Consider the following 24466-nt stretch of genomic DNA (forward strand, 5'->3'; position numbering starts at 1 on the left):
AGTGGGTTGCCATTTCCTTCTCCAGGGGATTTTCCCAATCCAGGGATCGAACCTGGGTCTCCTGCACTGCAGGCAGATTCTTTACTGTCTGAGCTACAAGGGAAGTGTGAACCTCAAATACATCAGAACATATGGAAACCTATACACTTTCCCAGAGTACTGAGGGTTTATAATAAGATGCATTAGCTCCAACTCCACGTTTAGTCAGCTGCTTTTTTCTTCTGAATTCTTCTGGATTCTGATTTCTTTCTCAGACAAAAGAAAAGGAAAACTTACCCTCTGCAAGAATGTTTCAGTTTCGTCATATCTCAGAAATAAGCCAGCCCACTAGTTTGGGAATATGAGAGAGAGAGAGAGACCGTGTGTGTGTGCACATGTGAGCATGTGCGTGTGCATGCACCTTCATGTGTGTGGGAGGTGATGTGATGAAGGAGTAGAATAATACTGTTCTAAGCAACAGCCATTGGGTAGATTTTCAAATACTTGGTTTCAGTGTCTGTGCTACAGTGTGTACTCCTAAGCATCTAAGAGAAAGAAGAATTTTCCATCCTTTAAAAGAGATTGTGCTTGGTTGTAGGGGAAAGATGCCTTATTAGATTACAGTACATCAGAGCCTACCTTTGGAAATGGAATGGGATGGTATTGGTGAGATCTCTGTGTGGTATGCTTGATCCATGTTGGTGGTCCTGTCAGCAAATGTTAATTACAGCAAGTCCCACTCAATCATAGTGATCTGGACTTACACTGGTATACATATAGTGACATTCATCAACCAGAAGGGCTACGAAATGTGGATTTTTTTTTGTTTGTTTTTTAAGTTCAGAGCCTATGTGATTTTATGGGGAAAACCCTCTTCTAAAAGTAAAAATTCCTAAATTCAATGGACAGTCATTCAGATAGGATCATTAGAAAACCATTAAGAAATCAGTGATCTTAAATGACACCTTGTACTAGTTGTGCTTAATATGTATCTGTAGGCCATTACATCCAAAAACAGGAACACGTTCTTCTCAAGAGTACATGCAATGTTCTTTAGGATGTAGTTAGGCCACAAAACAAGTCTAAACAAATTTAAGAGGACAGAAATTATATCAAGCATTTTTTCTGACTACAGCATTATGAAACTATAGGTATCATTTACAGGAATAAGAATGAGAAAAAAACACAAACAGGTGGAGACTAAAAAACATGCTACTAAAAAACCCCCAATATTTCAATCAGGAAATCAAAGAGGAAATCAGAAAATACCTTGAGACAGTGAAAATAAAAACTATCTAAAGTCTATGGGATATAGCAAAAACTGTTCTAAGAGAGAAGTTTATAGAAACACATGCCTGCCTCAAGAAACAAGAAAAGTCTCAAATAAACAACCTGAAAGAAAAAGAACAAACAGAGCCCAATGTCAGTGAAAGAAGGAAATAATAAAGATGGAAAGGAAATAAATAGAACCTAAAAATATAGAAAAGATCAAGAAAACCAAGAGCTGTTCCTTGGAAAGATAAACAAAATTTATAAATGTTTAGCCAGATTCACCAAGAAAAAGAGAGAGGACACAAATTAACAAAGTAAGAAATGAAAGAAGAGAAATTATAACCAATATAACAGAGATTAAAAAACATGAGAGAATATTATGAACAGCTATAAAGCATAAAGCAATAAATTGGACAACCTAGAAGAAATGGGTAAATTTCTAGAGACATACAATCTTCCAGACTGAATCAGGAACAAATAGTCTGAACAGACTAAAAAAACTCCTGGCAAACAAAAATCCAGGACTAGACAGCTTCACAGGGGAATTCTACCAATATAGAATATATACATATATATACATATATATATAAATAGAATATTCTCAAAATATTCTAAAAAAATTAAAGAGGAGGGAACACTTCCAAATTCATTCCACAAAGCCAGCATTAATTTGATACTGAAAATAGGCAAAAACAGTACAAAAAAGAAAATTATAAGCCAATATCTCAGATGAATATAGATACAAAAATCCGCAACAAAATATTAGCAAACTGAATTCAACAATAAATTAAAAAGATTAGACACCATCATAAAGTAGGATTTATTCTAGGGATGGAAGGATGGCTCAAGATCCATAAATCAATCAATGTGATACACCACATTGACAACAGGAATACAAAAAATACAAATAATAAATGTTGGTAAGGATGTGGAGAAAAGGGAACTCTGGTAAGACTTTGGAGGGAATGTAAATTGGTACAGTCACTATGGAAAGCAGTATGGAGGTTCCTCAAAACAATAAAAATAGAACTACCATATGTTCCAGTAACTTCAGTCCTGGGTATTTATCTGGAAAAAAAGTGAAAACACCAGTTCGAAAAGATAGATGCACTTCAATGTTCATAGCCAAGATATGGAAACAGCCTAAGAGTCATCAACAAATGAGTGGATAAAGATGATGTAGTGTGTGTGGATACAGTGAATGTTGTTCAACCGTTAAAAAGGATGAGAGCCTGCTATTTGCAACAACAAATACAACAAAACAGAAACAGACTCACAGATACAGAGAACAAACTAGTGGTTACCAGAGGGAAGAGGGAAGCAGGGAGAGGCAAGACAAGGGTAGGGGATTCAGAGGTGTAAACCGCTATGAATAAAACAGGCTCTCAGGATATATTGTACAGCACAGGGAATATAGCCAATATTTTATAGTAACTTTACATGGAGTATAATCCATAAAAATATCGAATCTCTATACTATAAACCTGAAACTAATTATAAATCAAGTATTCTTCAGTTTTTTAAAAAGACCCTATTTGTATATGCTAAATTCCACCAGAGTTACTAAAGTTTTCTAAATATATGCAAATTTGAAAACAATGTGTATGAGCTAGCCGTACAAAACCATTTCGGACAATGACTTCTTTGGAGAGGTTTTATTTAGCAATAAAAGCTTCTTTTTAAAATTAGATGAATTGTTTTGCAAATTTAATGGAAAAAGCCTGGCTAATCACAGTATGTTTAGGAGTAACTCTTGGGTATGTCGTGAATAATTATAATGCTAGGCAAATGTGCTGAGGTAAAGCGTTTTTCTACAGGGGCCTCTCCACGTCATGTTAATAAGTCACTTACTAGACCCAGCCCATTAAAAATATAATTCTGTGTTGCTTGTTAGTTTTACAAAAAGGAAGGCATTCCTCTGACTTCTCTGAGTGCGTGAGATTAAGGTAACCTCAGAGAAAGCTGAAGGGAGAGGAAGTGACGATGCAAGCACCAAGCCGTTCACTTGGAATCAACTTAAAACAACTGCTTGACTGCCTCATAAATCATCTGGCACACTGTTTCCAATGAAGACTCTCAGGCTACGTTCAGTTGTTTAATAACTTGAGCCAGCAAATGAACAGCAAGGTCTGGGTGAAAACTTAAACAAAGGACTTCTGATGCAGGTGAGGCCGCCACAACTAAGTATCATTGCAGACTTAGTACAGGGTTCCAGAGTTAAGTACGGGAGCTGATCGGTGCAAAACAACCCATTTAGATTATTATCCAGACTCCAACCTATTTTTGTGGTTTGAACCAGTTAATTATTTTAATTTATTTGCCAACAGCTCTTTTTCTAAGTGGAGGATACTCAAGTAAAATTTCTTTTTGTTTCCTTGCTTCTGACATAAAGGAAATTACTATGCATCCTGCAACAAGTAAACAAGGCCTCCCCCCACCCCGCCCCCACCAAATCTGTTCTTTATTGATAATGGGCATACCGATAACTTGATGTATCAATCTAAGAATATAATGACTAAACTGACATACAGTTAAAATTTCAAGATCAGAACTACAGTGAGGATACATATCCATGTGTGAGGATATCACACACATACACACGCACCCTTAATTATGACCATCCCACTGATTTCTTTTCTGCCATGTTTCCACTTAACTCTTACATCTTTATCCCAAGTCCTAACCTTGTGCTTCAGATTTATTTATGCAGATGCCTTCTAGACATCTCTTCCTAGATATGTAACATTCAGCACATCTGACACCAAACTCATGACCTCCCCTTCTAAACCTGGTTCTTCTATTTCTAATATCAGTGAAAGGTGGGCTATCAGATCAGACTTCTGGAGCATCCTTGATCTGTAACTTTAACTCATCTCTTCCCCATAGCCAGTTAGTCTGCCAATCCTGACTATGTTCCTCCAGACCGTTTCCTTCATTGTATTCTCTTCTGTCTGTCCTGAAGTCACTGTCCTACCTGATCCTTATCTCTTTCCTGGATACCTTCAGTTTCTCTCATATACTCATGTATAGATTTAGTTCTTTTCTCCCCATGTAAATAGTCATGGGTTAACCTTTTCTGCATAATGCTTTTCATTAATTAATTATCCTTACTTTTTTCCCCAATGGGTTTTCCAGACTTATCTCTAGATAGCATCTTCAAGTAAACCTCTCCTACAAAGGTATTTCTTCTTCTTAATCTGCTTTTTTGACGTAGTGCCTTTCCTTTTTGCCTGCTTTTTACATTACTTGTCACTGCCTATTGAAATCCCACCATTACATCAAAATTCAGCTTCAATCCCAGAAATACTGTTGTTTTTCAGTCGTGTTCGACTCTCTGCAACCCCATGGACTGCAGCACGTCAGGCTCCCCTGTCCTTCACTGTCTCCCACAGTTTGCTCAAACTCATGTCCATTGAGCCAGTGATGCTGTCTGTCTCATCCTCTGCCAAAACCCCAGAAAACCCAAACTGAAAACTGTCCTTCTTTTAAGTTCTTGTTGTAATTCCTATCAATTCCAATGATTCTCAGTCCTTAAAGTATGAAGATGACATTCCTAAGTCAAAAAAAGAGATTTTACCAGCTCCTCTTGCCTTTGACATGAGATGGGGAGAAAAAGAACCAAAAGAAGTTTTCCATGCTTAGTGGGAAAGTGAAGGTGTCATTGGTGGAAACTGGATTCCTCTACAGGAAAGAAGCTGTGGCGATGCAGTGGATCCCAACATTTGCCAGAGCATGCTAGTCATGTGACAGTCTACATGAAAATGCTTCTATATATTCATTCAATAATAGTTAAGTTCTCTCTGTGGGCTAGGTTGTGAACAAGAGACACACAGAGACCCTACTCTCAGGGACCACGGAAGATTCTACAGTCATGTGGTTGGGAAATGGCATACTGTGGCAGCTTCTAGAGGTTTGTCATGAACTTTATCATATAAAAGTCTCTGAAGAGTCCCACCATTAAAAAAAAAATCATTTTGTATTCAGTATGATTTCCCAAACAACCTTGGCCACAGAATAACTCCTCTGCTTTTTTCTGGCAATATCTATGAATACCTTCATGCAACTAGAACTCTGTGGAACTGATAATTAGGAAATGCTGTATAAGAGCAATCCAGATGTCGAGAAGGAAATGCTGAACCTTAGAGAGAAGGGAATGTTGTTATGTACTTTGGAGATGTGAGTAGAGGGGACCTCTGAGAAGAGAATAACTGGGAATCCTACGTAACTGTTGAGAGTGTTAAGAGAACCTTTAGTGGTGTGGGCAGGAAATCATTCCAAAGATTTCAATCCTTTGAAGTGGTTTTCCTCAGACCCAAAGGAACAGACCAGACGGTAGAAAAAGTGGCTGTCAAGTTTCTCAAACTTTCTCCGCCCAAGCCTCACTACAACTCTGTCCCCAGTGAGATGGTATGGTTATTATAGCTAGGGAACTCTGAACTGGTTCTACCTTCTTCTCCAAGTCTCCATTTGCCTCTGAATTTTGACAGAAAGAAGCTCAGATAGTTGTCTCCTTTCTGTGAAGTCCAAGTCTCAGTTGTATTTACAGAAATCAAGTAATTTTGGTTACTATTGAGTGCACTTACGTTTAGTTTGCACTGTGGTTCCAACAGTAATATCCCATACCACACATACTCAATCCCAGAGTTAATTTTACGATAAGGCAGAAAAGCTAGAAAATATAATCTTGACAGTATACATAAAAATGTATTGCTCTGATGGCATTTGAAACTGTATGAGCATCAGATATTACAAAGTTCACTATATGATATGAAAAAGAATGCTGCTATTCCCCCTGAACTTACTGTTGTGGCTCTTCTCTGCATTTTGTAGATGAAACCCACTGGAGACCTGCATTGTCAAAACGTTATTCACAAGCTTGAAAGAAAACAATACATTTTTCTCATATGCTTGAAATATTTCATAATAAGAAAAACAAAAAGTATTCCATTGAGCCTAAATGAGGTTACCGAGTATGTGCCAGAATCGTTCCAAAACTATGAATGCAGTACAGAACTGGCTGCATCCTGTGTAATGTGAGAGCCTCAACTGCTACCAATGAAAACAGACAAACTCGGGGACACCAGTCCTCCAAGGGAGCCTAACTGACCACTGGCCTTCCCCCACCTTGCTGTCACTTAGTATTTCAGAGTATTTTCTCAACTAAAACAGCTAAGTTTCAAAACATCAGCTCTCAAGTGTATATTTTATCATAAAATTAACTCATATGGTAAAATAATCCAAAGAGTTATACTTATGAAATACATAACAGAAACTTATGAATGGAACCGTGTTCCTTATTTTTTGCCTTCCTATAGTGTATAGAATTTTTATAAAGTATTTTGATGGCTTTACTCAGATGCAATTTTTGTTGTTTTCACAACCCAAGAAGCAGTTTTAAACTCTTAGCAATAATCATTTAAAAGTTTTGACTTGTTTTCACTTTACACTAACAGATTTTTAGAATCTCTTGAAGGTAGGTATTCTTTAAAGGTAGATATATCTTTAGATATTCCTTTTCCTCTACCAAATTGCAAACACTTAAATCATTTTATTGTTAGAGAAATAGGTACTTTATTGTTTGTGAAAATGTAATTTGGAACATATTTGTGAAAGTCAGTTTGGAGATACATACATATACATAAGTACATGCACATGTGTTATATGTGTGTAGATGTGTGTATATACACACACGCATATGCTCATACATATTTTGAGCCAATTTCCTAAGAATTTTCCTGTAGAAATATGAGAAAATATTATTCCTAGTTTTTTAAAAGGCTGTTTACTACATTTTATAGGTGTTTATAGGTAAAAAAGTGGGAGCAATTTAAGCACCCAAATCTAATGGGAAAGTTGAATAAATTACATTATATTCATATCATGGACTATCATGTATCCGTTAAGTCATTTGCAGAAAAACACCAAATAACATGGTAAAGTGTTGATATATTGTAAAAACATGTTACACAACACTATATAAAGCATAATAATGCTATGTATGTGTCCAGAAAAAAATGACTAGAAAACTATCTGCCTAAATACTAACAATTACTATACTTGAGTGATGGGGTTATAGATGGATTTTTTTTCTTATAATTTTTTTGCTTCTCGAGTTTTCTGTAGTGAATGTCTCATTAATATAGTTTATGAAATAACTAACCAAAATAAATGTTACAAGTTTCTTGACATATTTATACTTTGACCCAGCAATTTTATTTTTCAGACTACATCCTAATATAAGGAAATACACTGTAAGTACACTTACAGATGTACTTACAGCTTTGTTCTTTCTGACTTGTTTATAGTAATAAAATACTGGAATCTACTCAAATGTCTAGCATTAGTGAATTGGTTTTAAAAAATAACAATGCATTCATGCAATGGAATATTGCTCAGTCTTTAAAATCAGATTCTTGAAAATATTTAATAAATGGAAATGCTTACAATATATTCAGTTAAAAGGCATATGGATAGAGAGATAAGTAGAGATAATTTAATTACAATTTTGATTACCTAAAAAAATTAGAATATCCATTAGCATGTTAACAGGGCTTACCAATGGATGGTGAAATTATTTATACGTTCTTTTGATTTCCCTTTTTATAATTTCTATGCTTTCAACATTCATAATTTTTATAAACAGAAAAATATGTAAACAATAAAGAAACTTTATTCTATAGTGTATAGAATTGTTTTATTGCTAGTAATATTAATATATGCTATCTATATAAACATGATCCCTCCAAATATTTTTTCAAACTATCATTTCTAGTCTACTCAGTTTAATACTATACCACACAATAAGAATGTTGAAATATTTTATTGTAATCCCTTGGTCTTTCTGATAAACAGCAGGTAGCATTTTGACCTAAAGATTTGCTTTGCTCTATAAAATGCTTCAAACAACATAGGGATATTCAGAGGGCTGGCCTTAAACTTTCTCTAAACAGTGACATAAGGTTTCTTTTTTTTTTTTTAGAATATAAATACTTTCTATTGTATATACCAAGTTTGATTGAGTGTCAAAGATTTGCTTGTACGTTTTTAGTTGCCAACTTTAGTTTGAGTTGCCAAATTTTAAGGTTTCTCCATTCTTCACTTGTTCAGAATCTAAGTAGGTAAAAGTCAAAACAGTTTCAAGTTCAGTGGTGCCTCAGGTGTAACCTTCCTCTTCTGATGCAAGAACCATACCCACAGGGTGAAGTTTTTTTAATTCATTGAGAGAGTTTATGTCTTTGACATAGCTCTAAGTAATGGCCTCTGACTAAACGAAAGACAAGTAACTATTTGTCTCAGGGAATGCAAATATATATATACAGGTGTACTTGGAGGGCTCTTTGTGTGGGGATATTTTTATGTCTTTAATTGCTTGATATATCTTTTTTGTCACAAAAGACTGAGCATAACTACTGCATACTTCATGATAGATAATAAGCCCAAAGATTTATCCATGTGCTGCTACTGATGCATGGACTCAATGAGTATTTATTGAGTAAAACATAGTTCTGGCCATTTGAGAGAAAAAAGACACAGCTGTTCCTTTCTTAAGTGAAAACACAAAGACAGTTACATGAATTTTATATACTCTTTTTCAATGTTTAGTCTCCAATAAAACAAAAAATTATAATTGATATTTACTGATTTTCACTTAAATTTAGTATGATATCATTTTAAAAGTTCAGCTTAAAATCATTGCCATATAACCCACAAATATCACCAGTGAAAGTTACCAAAAACATATTTTTAAAGGTTCAGGTAGTTTATATAAATATTAAGGATAAAATGCAGTATATTATGATTTTTCCTGATGAAAAGAAGGACTTACACTGATTTTTTGGACTCCGTGCAGCTCATTCAATAGTTTCAAATTTTGTGATAGGCTTTGAAAATACAACAGGGCAAGAGTTTTTGCTTCCCAGAGGAACAGGCAGAAATGAAGTCAGGTTTAGATAAAGATCAGACCATGAAAATAATTGAAAGGTGAAAAGAGAAAAGGAAAGGAAGAGAAACGGAAAGCAAAGATAAAAGCTTTGGAAGAACAAAGCAAAAAAATTTCTGTTTACTTGGTTTGTCCTTTCTCCACATATGTCGTTCTGTAAAATCCCACGAGCGAGCCGTTCAGCCAGCCGGCGAACTCCAGGATCAGGTGGTAGGGACCCTCGCCAGTGTTGGGCTCAAGCTCTTCTTCTGCTTCCACCACCACATACTCCTGCTTCTTGTATTCGAAGCACTGCCTGACTTGAACCTGCTCCCCAGACGGCCTCCTCAGCACCGGGAGCTTGGTGATCCTCGTCTCCCGGAGATGTAGCCACAGGTACCGGGTGGATGAGCTCATGTTGACGGAGATGTCCACGCTGCCCGTGTACGTGTCCTGCTCCATCAGCGGCTTCACCTCCAGGTCGTAGTGCACTGGTTTGATGAAGTCCGGCAGCCTGAAGTCTTTCCAGCCTCCGCTTTCATCCTCACTGGCAGGGCAGACCCCCAGGTCCTCTGGAGGGCTGGTAACGGGAGGCAGGTGGGAAGGAGCCTGGGTCGTGCCCTGGGTCGTGCCCTGGGTCATGCCCTCTGTAGAGTCACATGATCTGGTCAGACCCACAGAAAGTCCTACTATTAATGCGACAGCCACCACCACTGCGCAGATGATGGCCACATGTTTCGTCTTAATGCAGTATCTCTTAGAGCCTTCCCAAGATGATCTCTCCTCCAAGATCATTTTTGTTTCCAAAGTCAAATGTTACACGTGAAAGGATGTTAAATTTAACTAACTAACGTCAGCAGTCCTTTTCCAGTTGGAAGTAATTGCCTGGCTTGGCAGCCTGCTTTCGCCTTTCGCAAACCTCTCTGTGGCTTCTTGCGTCTTTTCCTCTCCCTTCACGTTCCCACTAGCCACTCCAGGATGAATGTGGAAACAAGGGGGTGGAGTAAGGACTCCAGAAGAGGGGCTGAGCGGGAGGAAGAAGACTGACGAAAATATTGTCACGGCTCCTCTTATAAACAACGCATCCCTCACCCCACCCCTCCTGCACCGGAGTGAGTTAAATATAAAACAGGGCTTAGCTTATCAGCCAAGGGGAGGATGATCTTTTGCCAAAGCTCTGTCAGCAGCTTTCAGGGAGAGAGCATTTGGGAAAGAGGTGTGCTTGTGATAGAAAAATTCAACCTTTGCCACTGAGTCTATTGTGTGCACAATCTCTCACTCCTAATCAAAAGGCTTCTTGAATTTCAGCTATTTTTCAGGTAACTTGCTAAAGAAGCTATGTTTTCTTTTCATTTATTTTTTTCCCCTCATGTAAGCATTCAGATTCTGCCTTTTGCCACTGGAATTCGGTGCTCAGTATGATACATAAATTCAGGGACCATGTAAGTACTCAGTAAATATTTGTTGAATTGGTGGATTAACAAAACATGGCCAGGTCACCATAAATCAGTTGATGCTGGATAAAAGAGAGAAGGAAACATAAGATTAATCAAAGCAATACTGGAGCTGAAATGCATAAAAAGAAAGAGAAAGGGAATCGGTTGAAAGGACAGAAGGAAAAGGAAGGTAAACTTGTTAGCTTAGATAACTAAACTATGTTAAACAGATAGTCTGGTCTCAGTGACATTGAATTCTTTAAATATGGTAGATGACTTCCCTAGTGGCTCAGACGGTAAAGCCTCTGCCTACAATGCGGGAGACCCGGGTTCGATCCCTCGGTCGGGAAGATCCCCTGGAGAGGGAAATGGCAACCCACTCCAGTACTCTTGCCTGAAAAATCACATGGATGGAGCCTGGGTGGCTACTGTCCATAGGGTCACAGAGAGTCCGACATGACTGAGCGACTTCACTATCTACTATCTATGGTACATGACATTTGGAGCAGATTCCAGATGCAAAACTTGGCCTTTTAGAAAGATCTATTATCTGCCCAAACCTATTGCTTATATACAAAAAGGTCAAGATGATGGAAATCACAATAATCGACTCCCATTGTTGTGAGTACCTAAGATGTATATACACCCAAGCCTTCTCTAATAGTAACAGTACAATCATAAATATAAAACTTTGAGAGCTTTCTACATGCCGGGCAGTGTATTAGGTACTTTAAAGAAGATCTGTCTTACCAACAACTCCATAAGATTGGTACTATTATGATGCCCATTTTAGAGACAGAAAGACTGACATTCAAAGAGGTTAAGTCATTTGCTCAAGGTCACAGAATTGGAGTTAGAACTCGGGCTGTATGAGTCTAAAATCCAAATAACTAATTATACTGCCTCTCTTTTCTGAAGAGGAAATAAGAGTGGTAAATAACTATGAAAAACTTGGTCAGTATTTCCCAACATGCAATCCATGGATAGTAGCAGATATACTTGCAAAGCAGGCAATGCTGGGGAAGATAAAGTTAAGAACATTCTTTCATTACCTTCCATTCTTACAGGGCCTCCAGTTTGCATTACCATCACAAGATGAGTCTCCCAGACAGCATACACTATTGAGTGATTTCCTTTAGTTAACGAGAAAGCTTTGTTTGGTGAGGTACCTTTGGGGCAGTCTTGAAGGTCTTGTGTTCCTTGAACACACTCTGAGGGTCTTATGTTCCACACTCTGAGAAATGCTACCTTAAATGATTCCAAATTATAAACACACGGAAAAAGAAGATTTTAAGAATGAAAGGGTCCATTTTGCTCTGTACATTTCTATTGTTTTCATAAAAATAGTAGTAAAAGAAAGGGGAGAAGGTATATTTTTCTAAATTATAGGGACATCTTGTTATTTATTTCACATTCTGAAGCAATCCTAAACTTTTAAAATTATAGTCTGTTTAGCTTTGGTAAGTCAACTTCCTGAATTTTAGGCTTAAAAAAAAATCCCTTTTTTTAATCAGAAAGATCATCTGATGTTTCACTAAATGTTTCAGAAACATTTTGATGTGTTCTCCATAAATTAAAAGGAAGATGTAGAATAAATTTATCTCAGCATAATGACTGAAAATAAGGAAAAACAGTTGGAAGGATGTACATAAAATTATATTAAACTGGAAGCATTTAAAAAAAAAATCTCAGCTAAACTCTTAAACTCAGCTAAAACTCTTAATCTTGTCTAGAAAGATAGCAATCTTATCTCCATCTTATTTGGGCTCAGCTGAACAAAGAAGATAATAGACTTTTGAAATAAGGTACACTTCAGGGGAATTGAGAATGACCGCCTGAAATCAAGTATCTCGGGGTTCCCTGGTGGCTCAGTGGTAAAGAATCTGCCAGCCAGTGCAGGAGCCACAGGAGATGTGGGTTTGATCCCCGGATCAGGAAGATCCCCTGAAGAAGGAAATGGCAACCCACTCCAGTATTCTTGCCTCATAAATCCCATGGACAGAGGAATCTGGTGGGCTACAAGTCCATGGGGTCACAGAGTAGGAAAAGACAGCACACAAACACCCAACATTTCTCCTACTTTGCCTGAAATTCCACCATAAGGAATTCATTATTTAAATGCATTTTTTTTTGTTAGAAGAAATAAAATAACTTAAACCCACATAGTGTGTCTGCATACATCCATAAACTTTTAGTCTAAGGCCCAGTTCTGGCCACAACATCTTACTAGTACCAGCCTAAAAGAGCTGCCTACACCCACTGAAGGGCTCCACATCTTACCCACATCAGCATATTAAGGGTGCCTGATGTGCCTGATGTGATCGAGATAAAGTGTCCAGCCAGGCAAGTTGAAGTAGCAGAGCCAACAAGTGCACTAAACACATTTAGGGTCAACACACTAGGGTTTACCAAATATAAAGCCCCAGCTTTCATAATTAGTAACGCTGCACTTTGCTGCAGCAGTGCCTGCTGACCTTCCTCTCCCTGACCCTGGGATGTGGAGCCTGTGGCAGGAGACTCTTGATCTTGAAAGCCCTTGTTCCAGATCCAATCCACAGTGAAGGTCAAGGTAGCCACTAGCAGGACAGAGAGAGAGAATCTACTCCTGCAATAAGATCAACAAACCATCATCGGCACTCACCTAGATTAAACAATTTATATTGACTAATGTTGTGTCAGAGAGTCTTCATTACATATAATTAATTTGAAAAGGCTACCTCTAGTCAGTTTCCATCTAGGTTCAAGCCAGTGGAGTGAATGAATGCACAGCTGCTCATTGTTGACCCTAGATCACACTATCCCTCCTCTACAGCTTTTGACAATGGGTGTTATCAGCTTGTATCCCAAGTACAAATCCAATCTTCCAAATATGACCTCAATAAATGTTCATTGATTGCTTGTTGAATAAACAAATGAATGGATAAATTAAAAAATGAGGGAAAAGACTCCAAGAATACAGAATGGGAAAGGTCAGTGGGTATAACATAGCAGAAATGTTGAGATAAACTCAGTTCAAATTCCAAGAATGACTGTAAGGAAATTCCTTGGAGGGGAGAGCTTGAAAAACATTCCTGATCTTGAGAAGATGGGCAACTTCTTGGCTAATTCCTTCCCACAGCAGGTAGATTGATGCAAGAGTCTCAATACTGAATCATGCTTAGTTGTTCAGTCATGTCCACCTCTTCATGACTCCATGGTCTATAGCCCACCAGGCTCCTCTGCCCATGGAATTCTCCAGGCAAGAATACTGGAGTGGGTAGCCATTCCCTTCTCCAGGGGATCTGCCCAACCCAGGGATCAAACCCAGGTCTCCTGCATTGCAGGCGGATTCTTTACCATCTTAGCCACCGGGGAAATCCATAATACTGAATACACAATGTGTACTCTCCCTTTTCACTTGGAGCTCCAGTTTAAAGTTCTTCTGTTAGATCCCAGAAAATACACATACCCCAGAGGCTACTGGGTTTTCTGTGTATCTTGAGTGCTAACAGCTCACCTAAGAACTAGGAGCATCTCCAGAAATACTGTCAGCAATTTACACTATGGTGTGGTTGTTTGACTGACTCTCCTGTTTGTCAATGAAAGCTGAATGGTTCAGGAAAACAATAAACAAAAATGTCAAGATAGAATCATACTGGGTGGAAGAAGCAGAATCTGTGAATTGGGCTATATTATATAGGGAGCAGGGAGAATCAGAACCAGTTTTTTTCCATCTTCCATCTTGCCACAGCATCTCTATAATCAACCATGTCAATTCTATAAACCTCATGGTCAATCCAAGTATTTCTAAACTTTAAAGGTTTAGCTGGAATTTAAAAGGGGGAGTGCCATTCCATTTGACTTCACCAACCATGCATTCTAAATCCATATTGGTAACGTTTGTTGTGATCCTAGTCAATTATATTTTATTCTCAGGATTTAGGAACTGTTTTAAAAGGTTCAATTGGGTTTTTTTTTCCTTTCTCTCCATTTTTTTTCCTTACCCATATCCCTCACACTTGAACACCCCTCCACCCACCCTTCTCTCCATTCCACTCCTCAACTAGTTTTAAGACTAAGTGATCTCAGCTAACTTTTTCCATGAGCTGAAAATAACTGCATATGTCAGGCAGAAAGTGTTCATGAGACCATCTAACTTTTGTTGGTTGGTAATGATGAATTTGTCCAATGACTAGCACAATAAGAAAAAATACACAGTAGGGAAGACAAGGAAGAGAGAAGAGAAAGTGGGTCCGGAGGTGAGGAAGAGTAGGAAGAAGAAAAATTTTCAGAGAAACTGAGGAGGAGAATAAATTTCCAAAACATATTCAAACATAATTCAATAAAAAATGAAAATCAATGAAACAATATGTTTATATCTTCTCTATTTTTGTTTCCAAACTGATTTGAGAATCCTTCTGTAGGATTTTCTGGACACTCAGACTTCTCATGGTATTCTCCACCCACGTAGTCCATGGACACCAGGATTTCATAAGCTCTGAGCAAGAATCACATTCCTGTTTCTCATTTGGATTATCCTAGGGAAAATTGGTGCACTTTACCTGCCTCTGAAAAAGTATCTATGGGCCACTTTTTTCTTTCAGTCATTCAACAAATATATACTAACTCTATAAATATTTACTTTTCAGCAAATACCTACTGGATAAGGAATTCAAGGATAAACTTTAAAATGTGGACATGAACTGTGAATAAATACTCTTTAAGGCATGTGTTTGAGAAGGCAATGGCACCCCACTCCAGTACTCTTGCCTGGAAAATCCCATGGGTGGAGGAGCCTGGTGGGCCGCAGTCCATGGGGTCACTAGAGTCTGACACGACTGAGCGACTTCACTTTGACTTTTCACTTTCCTGCACTGGAGAAGGAAATGGCAACCCACTCCAGTGTTCTTGCCTGGAGAATTCCAGGGACTGGGGAGCCTGGTGGGCTGCCGTCTATGGGGTCGCACAGAGTTGGACATGACTGAAGTGACTTAGCAGCAGTAGCAGCAGCAAGGCATGTGTTTAAACCCCTGCTTTGTTCTTAGAATGTGAAAGTTTTGAAAATATTCATGAAAGCAAAGAAAATAAAATGAAATGATTTTTATTATTATAGTTTTATTTTTTCTGTATTTCTATTAATGCTTTTATTCTTATAATTTTAAACTGCTTTTATATTCGGTTCTCTAAGGTACAGTAATGCATTGGGAGACAGTGGCAGGACATAGAAACAGCAGGAGAAGAATAATAGTGATAATATAGTTTAGATTTCTGTTCTGATAACTTCAAAATTATCCTTATCTATTTTCTCAGTGTACTAAAAAATAGCTTTATATTCTGAGTTTTAAAACTTCCTGAAATGTTTAATTCACTCAACATTTCCTTTCAGCCTTTTGTGGGCTTCCCTGATAGCTCAGTTGGTAAAGGATCCACCTGCAATGTGGGAGATGTGGGTTTAGTCCCTGGGTTGGGAAGATCCCGTGGAGAAGGGAAAGGTAACCCACTCCAGTATTCTGGCCACAGCTCTATATTCTGAGTTTTAAAACTTCCTGAAATGTTTAATTCACTCAACATTTCCTTTCAGCCTTTTGTAGCATCAAAATTCTTGGCAATGTCTTATCTCTCTTCTCTCCTATCTGCAGAAATCTGCAAAAATAATGTTGATGTAGAGAAAATATCTTACATAATGTTCTTTTATTCCATAAGGAATCCAAGTGAATTATACTAGTAATGATTTTGGATCACGTTCCCCACAGAAATTTTCATAGATTAACTCTTCATCTTAATATTAATCATTTCTTTCAGAGAAAGAGCATGTGATTTTCCAATTTTTATTTATTAGCACTGGCTGTTTGGTTTGAAATTTTCTTCATTACTACATTAATTTTAACAAAGTTGTCTTTAATTTTTGTTTCCTCAGAAGTAAAAAATTTTAACTGCATTAGGAGTGCTCATGTCTGATTCTTTGTGACCCCACGAGGCTCCTCTGTCCATGGGATTCTCCAGGCAAGAATACTGGAGGAGTTTCCATTTCTTCCTCCAGTGAATCTTCCCAACCCAGGGATCAAACCCGTGTCTTCTGCATCTCCTGCATTGCAGGTGGATTCTTTACCACTGAGCCACAAGGGAAGCCCCTTTAACTTCACTAAGATGATCCCAGTCATCCATGTGATAAACAAACATGTTATTTCTTTGTTAGACTCCCTTTTCTTGGTATATCTTCTGTTTTTCATTTATTACTTTATTAGTATGCTTTTGTATTAAGCTGAAAAATTGTCCCCCTAAAAGATATCCACATTCCTAATTCCTGGAACCGAGGAATGTTAGCTTGCACTTTTTTTTTTAAGTTTTTGTAGATATGATTAAATTAAGAATCTTGAGATGAGGGCATTATTTGGGGATTATTGATATTAGGATAGGTTTTAAATGTAATCTCACATATTCTTATAAAAGGGAGGCAGAGAGAGGTTTTTCCCACGGACATACAGGTGATGTGAAGATGGAACAGAGGAAAATTTGAAGATCCTGGTCTTAAAGATTGTAATGATGTAGTCACAAACTGCAGAATCCTGGTAGCTACTAGAAGTTGTAAGAGGCAAGGACCAGATTCTCCTCTATAGCTTCTGAAGGAGGGGTAGCCTGCTGACACCTTGATTTTGGCCCAGTGATACTGATTTTGGACTTCTGGCTTTCAAAAATGTGAGAGAATGAATTTCTGTTATTTTAAGCTACTAAGCTTGTGGTGATTTGTTACAGCAGCCACAGGAAATTAATACAACAGTCTTTAGATATTCATTCAACAAATATATGTTGAGATCCACAACATGCCAGATATTTTCAACTGACGGAAAGCACTAAATAAGAACACAAAAGCAGTCTCAGAGCAGAAGAGTTTTTCTCAAGTAGGAATAAGGTTGGAATAAGAGAGAATATTGGCTTTTTCGACAATGACATACTCTCATCTACTTGTGATTTTCTAGAGATACACTTCAGAGGTCTGTTTTTATTCTTCAAGACATATGTAGATTTTACTCAAGGTTTTAAAGGATTTTTAAAATATTTACTTGACTGCTTCGGGTCTTTGTTGCAGCACGCAGGATCTTTCTTTGTAGACTCTCTAGCTGTGGCTCCATGACATGAGGGATGCTAGTTTCCCGACCAGGGATGAAATACACATCCCCCGCATTGCAAGGTGGATTCTTACCCACTGGACCACCAGGGAAGTCCCCCTTTAAAGGATTTTTATGCATTTATTTTCCAATTGCCTTCACCATGGAACATTTGTTAAGAGGATTGATAAATAGTTTCTTCAGTGAATAGAATATATGTGTTTCTGTATAAACATTATAACTCCCACTGAATTTATCTGAATCATTTATTAAATTACATCTTGGGAAAATTTATATTTGCTTTTGATTTGGAAGCTTTAATTCTAAATCCATTTTTTGGTCAGTGATGTTCCAAATCCGAGACAAAATAATACTATTTCTTGTGGATGGAGTGATTCCCTTCTATCTTCTGAATGCTTTGCCTCATTTATTTCTGCTTTTGTCATTGATAGTAATCTGGTGAATTGTTTAGCTTCTGCATTTAGATACTTTCCTTTGATATCTTGATTTTCATTAGCTTTTAAAGGGGTTCTAGTGAGTTTTATTCTTGGTTTATCTGCTATCTTTTGCATTTGTGGCTAAGATATTTTATATGCATATGTTGTAAGGGTTGGACTTTGCACATGAATCAGCAGAAAAGAACTTGCCTGCAGTGCAGGAGACATGGGTTCAATCACTGGTTGGGAAGATCTCCTGGAGGAAGGCATGGCAACTATTCCAGTATTCTTGCTGGGAAAATCCCATGAACAGAGAAGCCTGGCATGCTGCAGTCCATGGGGTCACAAAGAGTCAGATACGACTTAGTGACTGAAGCATGATGCTCTCTAGTAACAAGAAGTCTGGAGTTAGAGAGTAGCATCATGATTTGGAAGCTCAATAATGTCTTCAGGAAACTAATATGTGCTTATCTATTCATTCCATAACCTTTATTGTGTGGTCCCAAGCTGGTTGTCACAATTCTGGCTATGAAAATCATTTTCAAGGTTAAGAAGTGGACGGAGGAAGGAAGAGTAACTTTTTTTTCCCCTTAAGAGTTCTTTTTCTTTTATCAGTGAAGACAGTAATTTCCCAGAAGTCCTCAGCAGTCTGCATCTAAAATTTCATGCAGGAGTCCTGATTCACTTGGCCCTTCTGTAGCTTTACCTGCCGGAGAGGAATGTGGTAGAAATTACTGACCCGAATCAACACCAACTTATCTCTACAGCAGCACACATTGCTGGTGCAAACTCAGGATATTTGTTGGCAAATAAGAGGAGAAACGGCCATTGGCGAGGCACAAGCACAGCCTCAATAGATCTTATCTCTGGAGAAGAAGTGTAGTCGCTCAGTCGTGTCCGACTCTTTGCGACCCCACGGACTGTTGCCTACCGGGCTCTTCTGTCCGTGGGATTTTCCAGGCAAGAATACTGGAGTGGGTTGCCATTTCCTTCTCCAGGAGATCTTCCCGACCTAGGGATTAAACCCGGGTCTCCCTCATTGTAAGCAGACGCTTTACCATCTGAACCACCAGGGAAGTCCTCTGGAGAGGATCAGGACAAATCTGAGAAGGGCAAAGAGTTTGTACTTCTTACTATGTTCTATCTGCTGCCTCTATCCTCCCAACATCTTTATTGGTTTTCTGGTTTGTTTTTGTTGGGGTGTTTTTTCTGGGGGGAGTGCAGGGCGAGGTGGGGGGTGGGTAGGCCAAGGTGGAGCAGACTCTCCTATTTCCTATCTCCTCACAACTTTCTAAAGTCATCTCATGTTGCCATCACACTATGCAAAAATCTTCAGTGTGTCCCATTCACTGACAGGATCAAGTTCATGGCATGGTATTCCAAGCCCCAGTTCACTTAACTCCAGAAGGTTCCTGACATCTTAAAATCCTTTTTCAAATTTACCCCCAAGCCAGACTGGCCAATTGATTGTTTTGCGAACACACAGTACCCATGGCTGTCATGATGCATTTGCTGGTGCTGATGCTCCTGCCTCTTCTCCTTTGAGTCATTCTCGGGACCCAGCTTACCTCTCTTCTCAAGTAAACAAACATTCCCTGATCCAAATGGACCAAATTGGTCAATCCTTCTTTACCTCCTATAAACGCACTTGATGTCATTCATTTGTCATTTATTTTTAGTACAATCCCCAAATGGCCACTTACGCTGTGTATTAGTAAATGCAGTCCAACTACCCGAACAAGCAGTACCCATCTATCTGCTGTGTTGTTTATTTCTCACTTAGGCTATATCCAAGGTGGATATTTTTGTTCGTGACTCCCCTGGATGGCACTCCGTTAAGCACTAAGTCAGGAATTTAGGTTCCTTCCATCCTGTTTTGTTTCTCTCTTCAATATGTGACTCCAAGGTGGCCGTAGGAAGAGAAGAAAACATGAGAAACTCATATTGGACTTTTAGTTATCTTAACCTACCGCCTTCATTCACAACCATTGGCCAGAATTAGTCACATAACCGGAGAAGGCAATGGCATCCCACTTCAGTACTCTTGCCTGGAAAATCCCATGGACAGAGGAGCCTGGTGGGCTGCAGTCCATGGGGTTGCTAAGGGTCGGACACGACTGAGCAACTTCATTTTCACTTTTCACTTTCATGCATTGGAGAAGGAAATGGCAACCCACTCCAGTGTTCTTGCCTGGAGAATCCTAGGGACGGGGGAGCCTGGTGGGCTGCCATCTATGGGGTCGCACACAGTCGGACACGACTGAAGCAACTTAGCAGCAGTCACATAACTCCCTGAAAAACTAAAGGGGCTGGGACAAGCAGAAACAACTCAAGCCTTCAGGAGAGGAGCTTTGGTGGTCAGCTAGCCATGACTGCCTTCTGCTGGCCTCCCCTCATCCTAGGTTGAATGTTGCTAGTATGGCACAGTGACTCAGAAGGAGAAGAAGGTCATATGTAGAAAAAAAAAAAAAAAACCACAGTTGCTATTATTTTTATTAAGTCCTCAGGATACATCCAAGGCAAAGTGCCTTCTTTCTTCATGCACATATAAAAATTATTCACCTACATGCTCATAGTTTATGCTTATTTCCATCACTGCTGCTCTAAATATTTACTTTAACTTGATTTCTCCTGAACAGACGCGTACTATGAACGGGACACACACTCGAGTGATTTACTCTGGATCCTGCTCTGCTTCTAGGGATGGCTGAGGTACAGCAGCTCCTATTTTCCAAAGGTCATTTTATTGGCACTTCAGAATACCATAGAAACAAGTGTAAGTAAAGGTAATTGCATTCAGGTGGAAGGAAAGAAGAAGGAAATGGAACGAAAAGGAACTAGCGTTCATGGTACATACTTCGTGCCATATGTCTTTTATTTGCTGTCTTTTTAATGCATCCAGAAATGCTATGAATTAGTTATTATGGGTCCCAGCTGCTACTAACAACCCATGCTGTCTCCAAATCTAGTCGAAGGAATTTAGTACTATTTATGGGCTAGTCCAGACTTCTCCATGAATAATTTTGTCTTTTAGGTACATCGTGGACTATCTTTGCAGCTAGCCTAAGTGACAAATCTTATTTATAATATTGTTTTTAGGTGCGAATGTTCCACAGGAACCAACACATGAGACCTGCTTGCTTATCTGGTCCTCAGGCCTGTCAGGACACTGGGAGAGTCCCCTTCCCACCATGCGCATAGCATTACACAGCGCCAAGTTCATATAAGATATTACACAGGTAGAACGAGTGGCTAAGTGATAATTACATAAAATTTAACTTGAAAGAGAAACTAATTTCCTCTTTTAGTCATAAATTTAAAATTAAGCTGTTTATAAAACAGCATTTTCCCAGATTTTCTCTCTAAAACATTAACCAATTTTGCTGGAATACAACATATAACTGTTTTAGTCAGAATCTAACATAGGTTTGTGACAGAAAAAAAAGAAAATGCACAAAATGTAACATATGTGTCCTTACATGAAATGATAAAAGCAAGATAACAAATGATATATACAATGTGAAATTCCTGTTGTAAAATATATATACACAGAAAAAGATTGGAAAGCATAAATCAAAGTGTTAAAAACAGTGATTTTCTTTGGTGATATATAAAATTATGGGAAATTTCTTTTGCAGTTTTGTGTTATCATTCTTGTTTTATGTAGAGTATTTTCCTGAAGATATGTTATTTAGTATTTAGGGGAAAAACACACATATACAGAGTGTTGTACTAGGTCAAGTCTTTCATGGAAAAATCTAGATGTTTATTTGTATCTGTTACTTCCCTGTACTATCCCTTGAAATCTTGATCCATTAAATTAAATAAACTGAGAAAAGATGTTTATACTGTCTCTAGAAAATACAACTCCATTTTCTCTCATCATTTCATATTTCCAGTTCATTAGGATAAGTTAAATTATTACGTGGGGTCCCCTTTTTGCACTTTTCCATAAATTGTAATTTTGATTGGTGAGTTTCCAGTCTGTGGATCATCCACTTCCTTCCAATCTTCTTTCCCACATCTCACCCATCCTGCCCATCTGGGAGCCCTCGTTCAGACATTATTAAACATCATTCTTTCCCTTGGAGGTTGTGTTTTACAACATGGATTACAGATCAGACAAATAACAAATAAGCCTTCTTAAGCCTTCATTAGGACAACTGACATTCAGACACACATAGAGGAAACAAATATTGCACATTTTAAAACTGGATTTTATTTTTCTCTTAAAGAAAAGTTTTATGAATTTTTATATAAATTTTACTTTTCTCTTTCTATTCCCAAACAATATGGTTTACACCACAGCCATAGTAACCTTTTAAAAAGATAAATCATGTTACTTCCCTGCTTATAACTTTTAATGTCTTCTCAGTGCAATTGAAACAACATTAAGATACTTTTTTATGGCCTTCAAGTCCTCCAAGATATCTTTTCATTTTATCCCATAGGCTCTGAAAAAACAAGAACTTTCTTTCTGTTCCTTAAACACTCGAGAGTCCCATTTTGGGCTTTTTTTCTTACTTAAAATAGGTCTCCCAAACACCTTTGCAAGACTGCCTCCTTCTCGCCATTCACGTCTCATCTCAAATGCCTCCTCCTCTGAGGGGGCCTCACCGACTGCCTTACTTCATTATTACTGCCCTTCCCCCTCTCCTGTGACACTGTCTATCCCGGTACACTACATCAGAGTTCTTACAGCCTTCTCTCCCCCTGAGGTTATTTTACGTAGTTTTTCGTTAATGAGCATTGTCTGTCTCCCCAACTAGAATGTAAGTTCCACAGAGTAGGAACTTTTTCTTGTATCCGCATTGCTAGAATTATGCCGGGCACATAGTAGGCACAAAATAAATATCTCTTGTTTAAACAAAAATTGGCTTTGAATAATGCACAATACCGGAGAAGGCAATGGCACCCCACTCCAGTACTCTTGCCTGGAAAATCCACGGACGGAGGAGCCTGAAAGGCTCCAGTCCATGGGGTCACGAAGAGTCGGACAGGACTGAGCAACTTCACTTTCACTTTTCACTTTCATGCATTGGAGAAGGAAATGGCAACCTACTCCAGTGTTCTTGCCTGGAGACTTCCAGAAATGGGGGAGCCTGGTGGGCTGCCGTCTATGGGGTCGCACAGAGTCGGACACGACTGAAGCGACTTAGCAGCAGCAGCAGAATGCACAGTACCGTGTCTTCTTTGCTCCTAAAAACGGCTATAGGATCTGAAAGAACACACCTTTCATCTTTGAGCAGAGAATGTCCTTTCTCCCAGGTCCTCCAGTCTCTTTTTATCTCCATTCGTGAACCATCAGAGCCTTTTCAGGCCACCACTGGAAGGGCAATTTTCTTGATTCTGCTTTCACCTTCTGGCTTTCACCAAATTCCTGAAAACTCCTGTGAGTTTCTGTAATGGAAAATCAACCTAAATCAGAGAGTCTCACTGTTGTTCTTTGGTCTATGAAAATAAAACCATGGTGCTATCCTCAGCACAGTGCATGCTTTCAGTTGGATTGTCACTTATCTGTCACACCCACGCCTTACCCCTGAATCAGAGCATTTTTCTGCAAGGCTGGTCAGTAGGACTTGGAATGATCTGTTTTTAGAACTTAGGTCAAAATTGGAATTACAGTAATCACAAGCATGGTTTCATTAGCATCACAGCCTAACCGATTTTTCTAATTTATCTTAAAATGTTATTCAACCATAACTTATTGAAAAATAACAAATTTATCTTTTATAAAATCATGGGAATTTAGAGCTGCAATGCAATTTAGATACGATCTAGTTTAGATCATATCTAATTAGATGTGATCATGGTTTTTATGATCTAGTTTATCAAACTAGGTGTGACCTAGTTTATCAAACTAGATATGATCTAGTTTATAGTTTTAAATATTTAAATATAGATATTTTTAAAATATATAAGAATATTAAAACCCAGGGTGAGGCTAAGTAACTTTTCAAAGGTCACTGAGCCAAGTGAAGGCAGATCCACATGTAGACACCCAGTCCAACACTCTTTCTACTACATATAATGAAGTTCAAAGTTTATTAGTTGTAGGATTAACTATTTTGGAATAGTTAATAATCTTTTAAATATTTAATAATCTTTTATGAGTCTGAGTGAACTCCGGGAGTTGGTGATGAACAGGGAGGCCTGGCGTGCTGTGATTCATGGGGTCGCAAAGAGTCGGACACGACTGAGCAACTGAACTGACCTGAATAATCTTTGTCTCTGTTACAGTGCCTGGAACATAGAAGGCAATCAATAATTACAAAGGATTTTACTTCAATTTGGAATAGCAATTATAATGCCTTGTTGCTTTTCATTTATCTGTCTTTT

General features: G+C 38.3%; 1 protein-coding gene across 1 annotated transcript in view; it reads right to left on the reverse strand.

The window, feature by feature from the left end:
- ENPEP (glutamyl aminopeptidase (aminopeptidase A)) overlaps nt 1–10230 on the reverse strand; it is a 79639-nt gene extending 69409 nt beyond the window's left edge. Inside the window, exon 1 of the mRNA XM_010858532.1 lies at nt 9315–10230. Coding sequence (XP_010856834.1) covers nt 9315–9964 — 650 coding nt within the window. The 5' untranslated portion in view covers nt 9965–10230. The remainder of the gene's footprint in view (nt 1–9314) is intronic.
- Between the last annotated feature and the right edge of the window lie 14236 nt (nt 10231–24466).

The sequence above is a fragment of the Bison bison genome, unplaced genomic scaffold (genome assembly GCF_000754665.1).
Source record: "Bison bison bison isolate TAMUID 2011002044 unplaced genomic scaffold, Bison_UMD1.0 scf7180017864389, whole genome shotgun sequence".
NCBI lineage: Eukaryota > Metazoa > Chordata > Mammalia > Artiodactyla > Bovidae > Bison > Bison bison.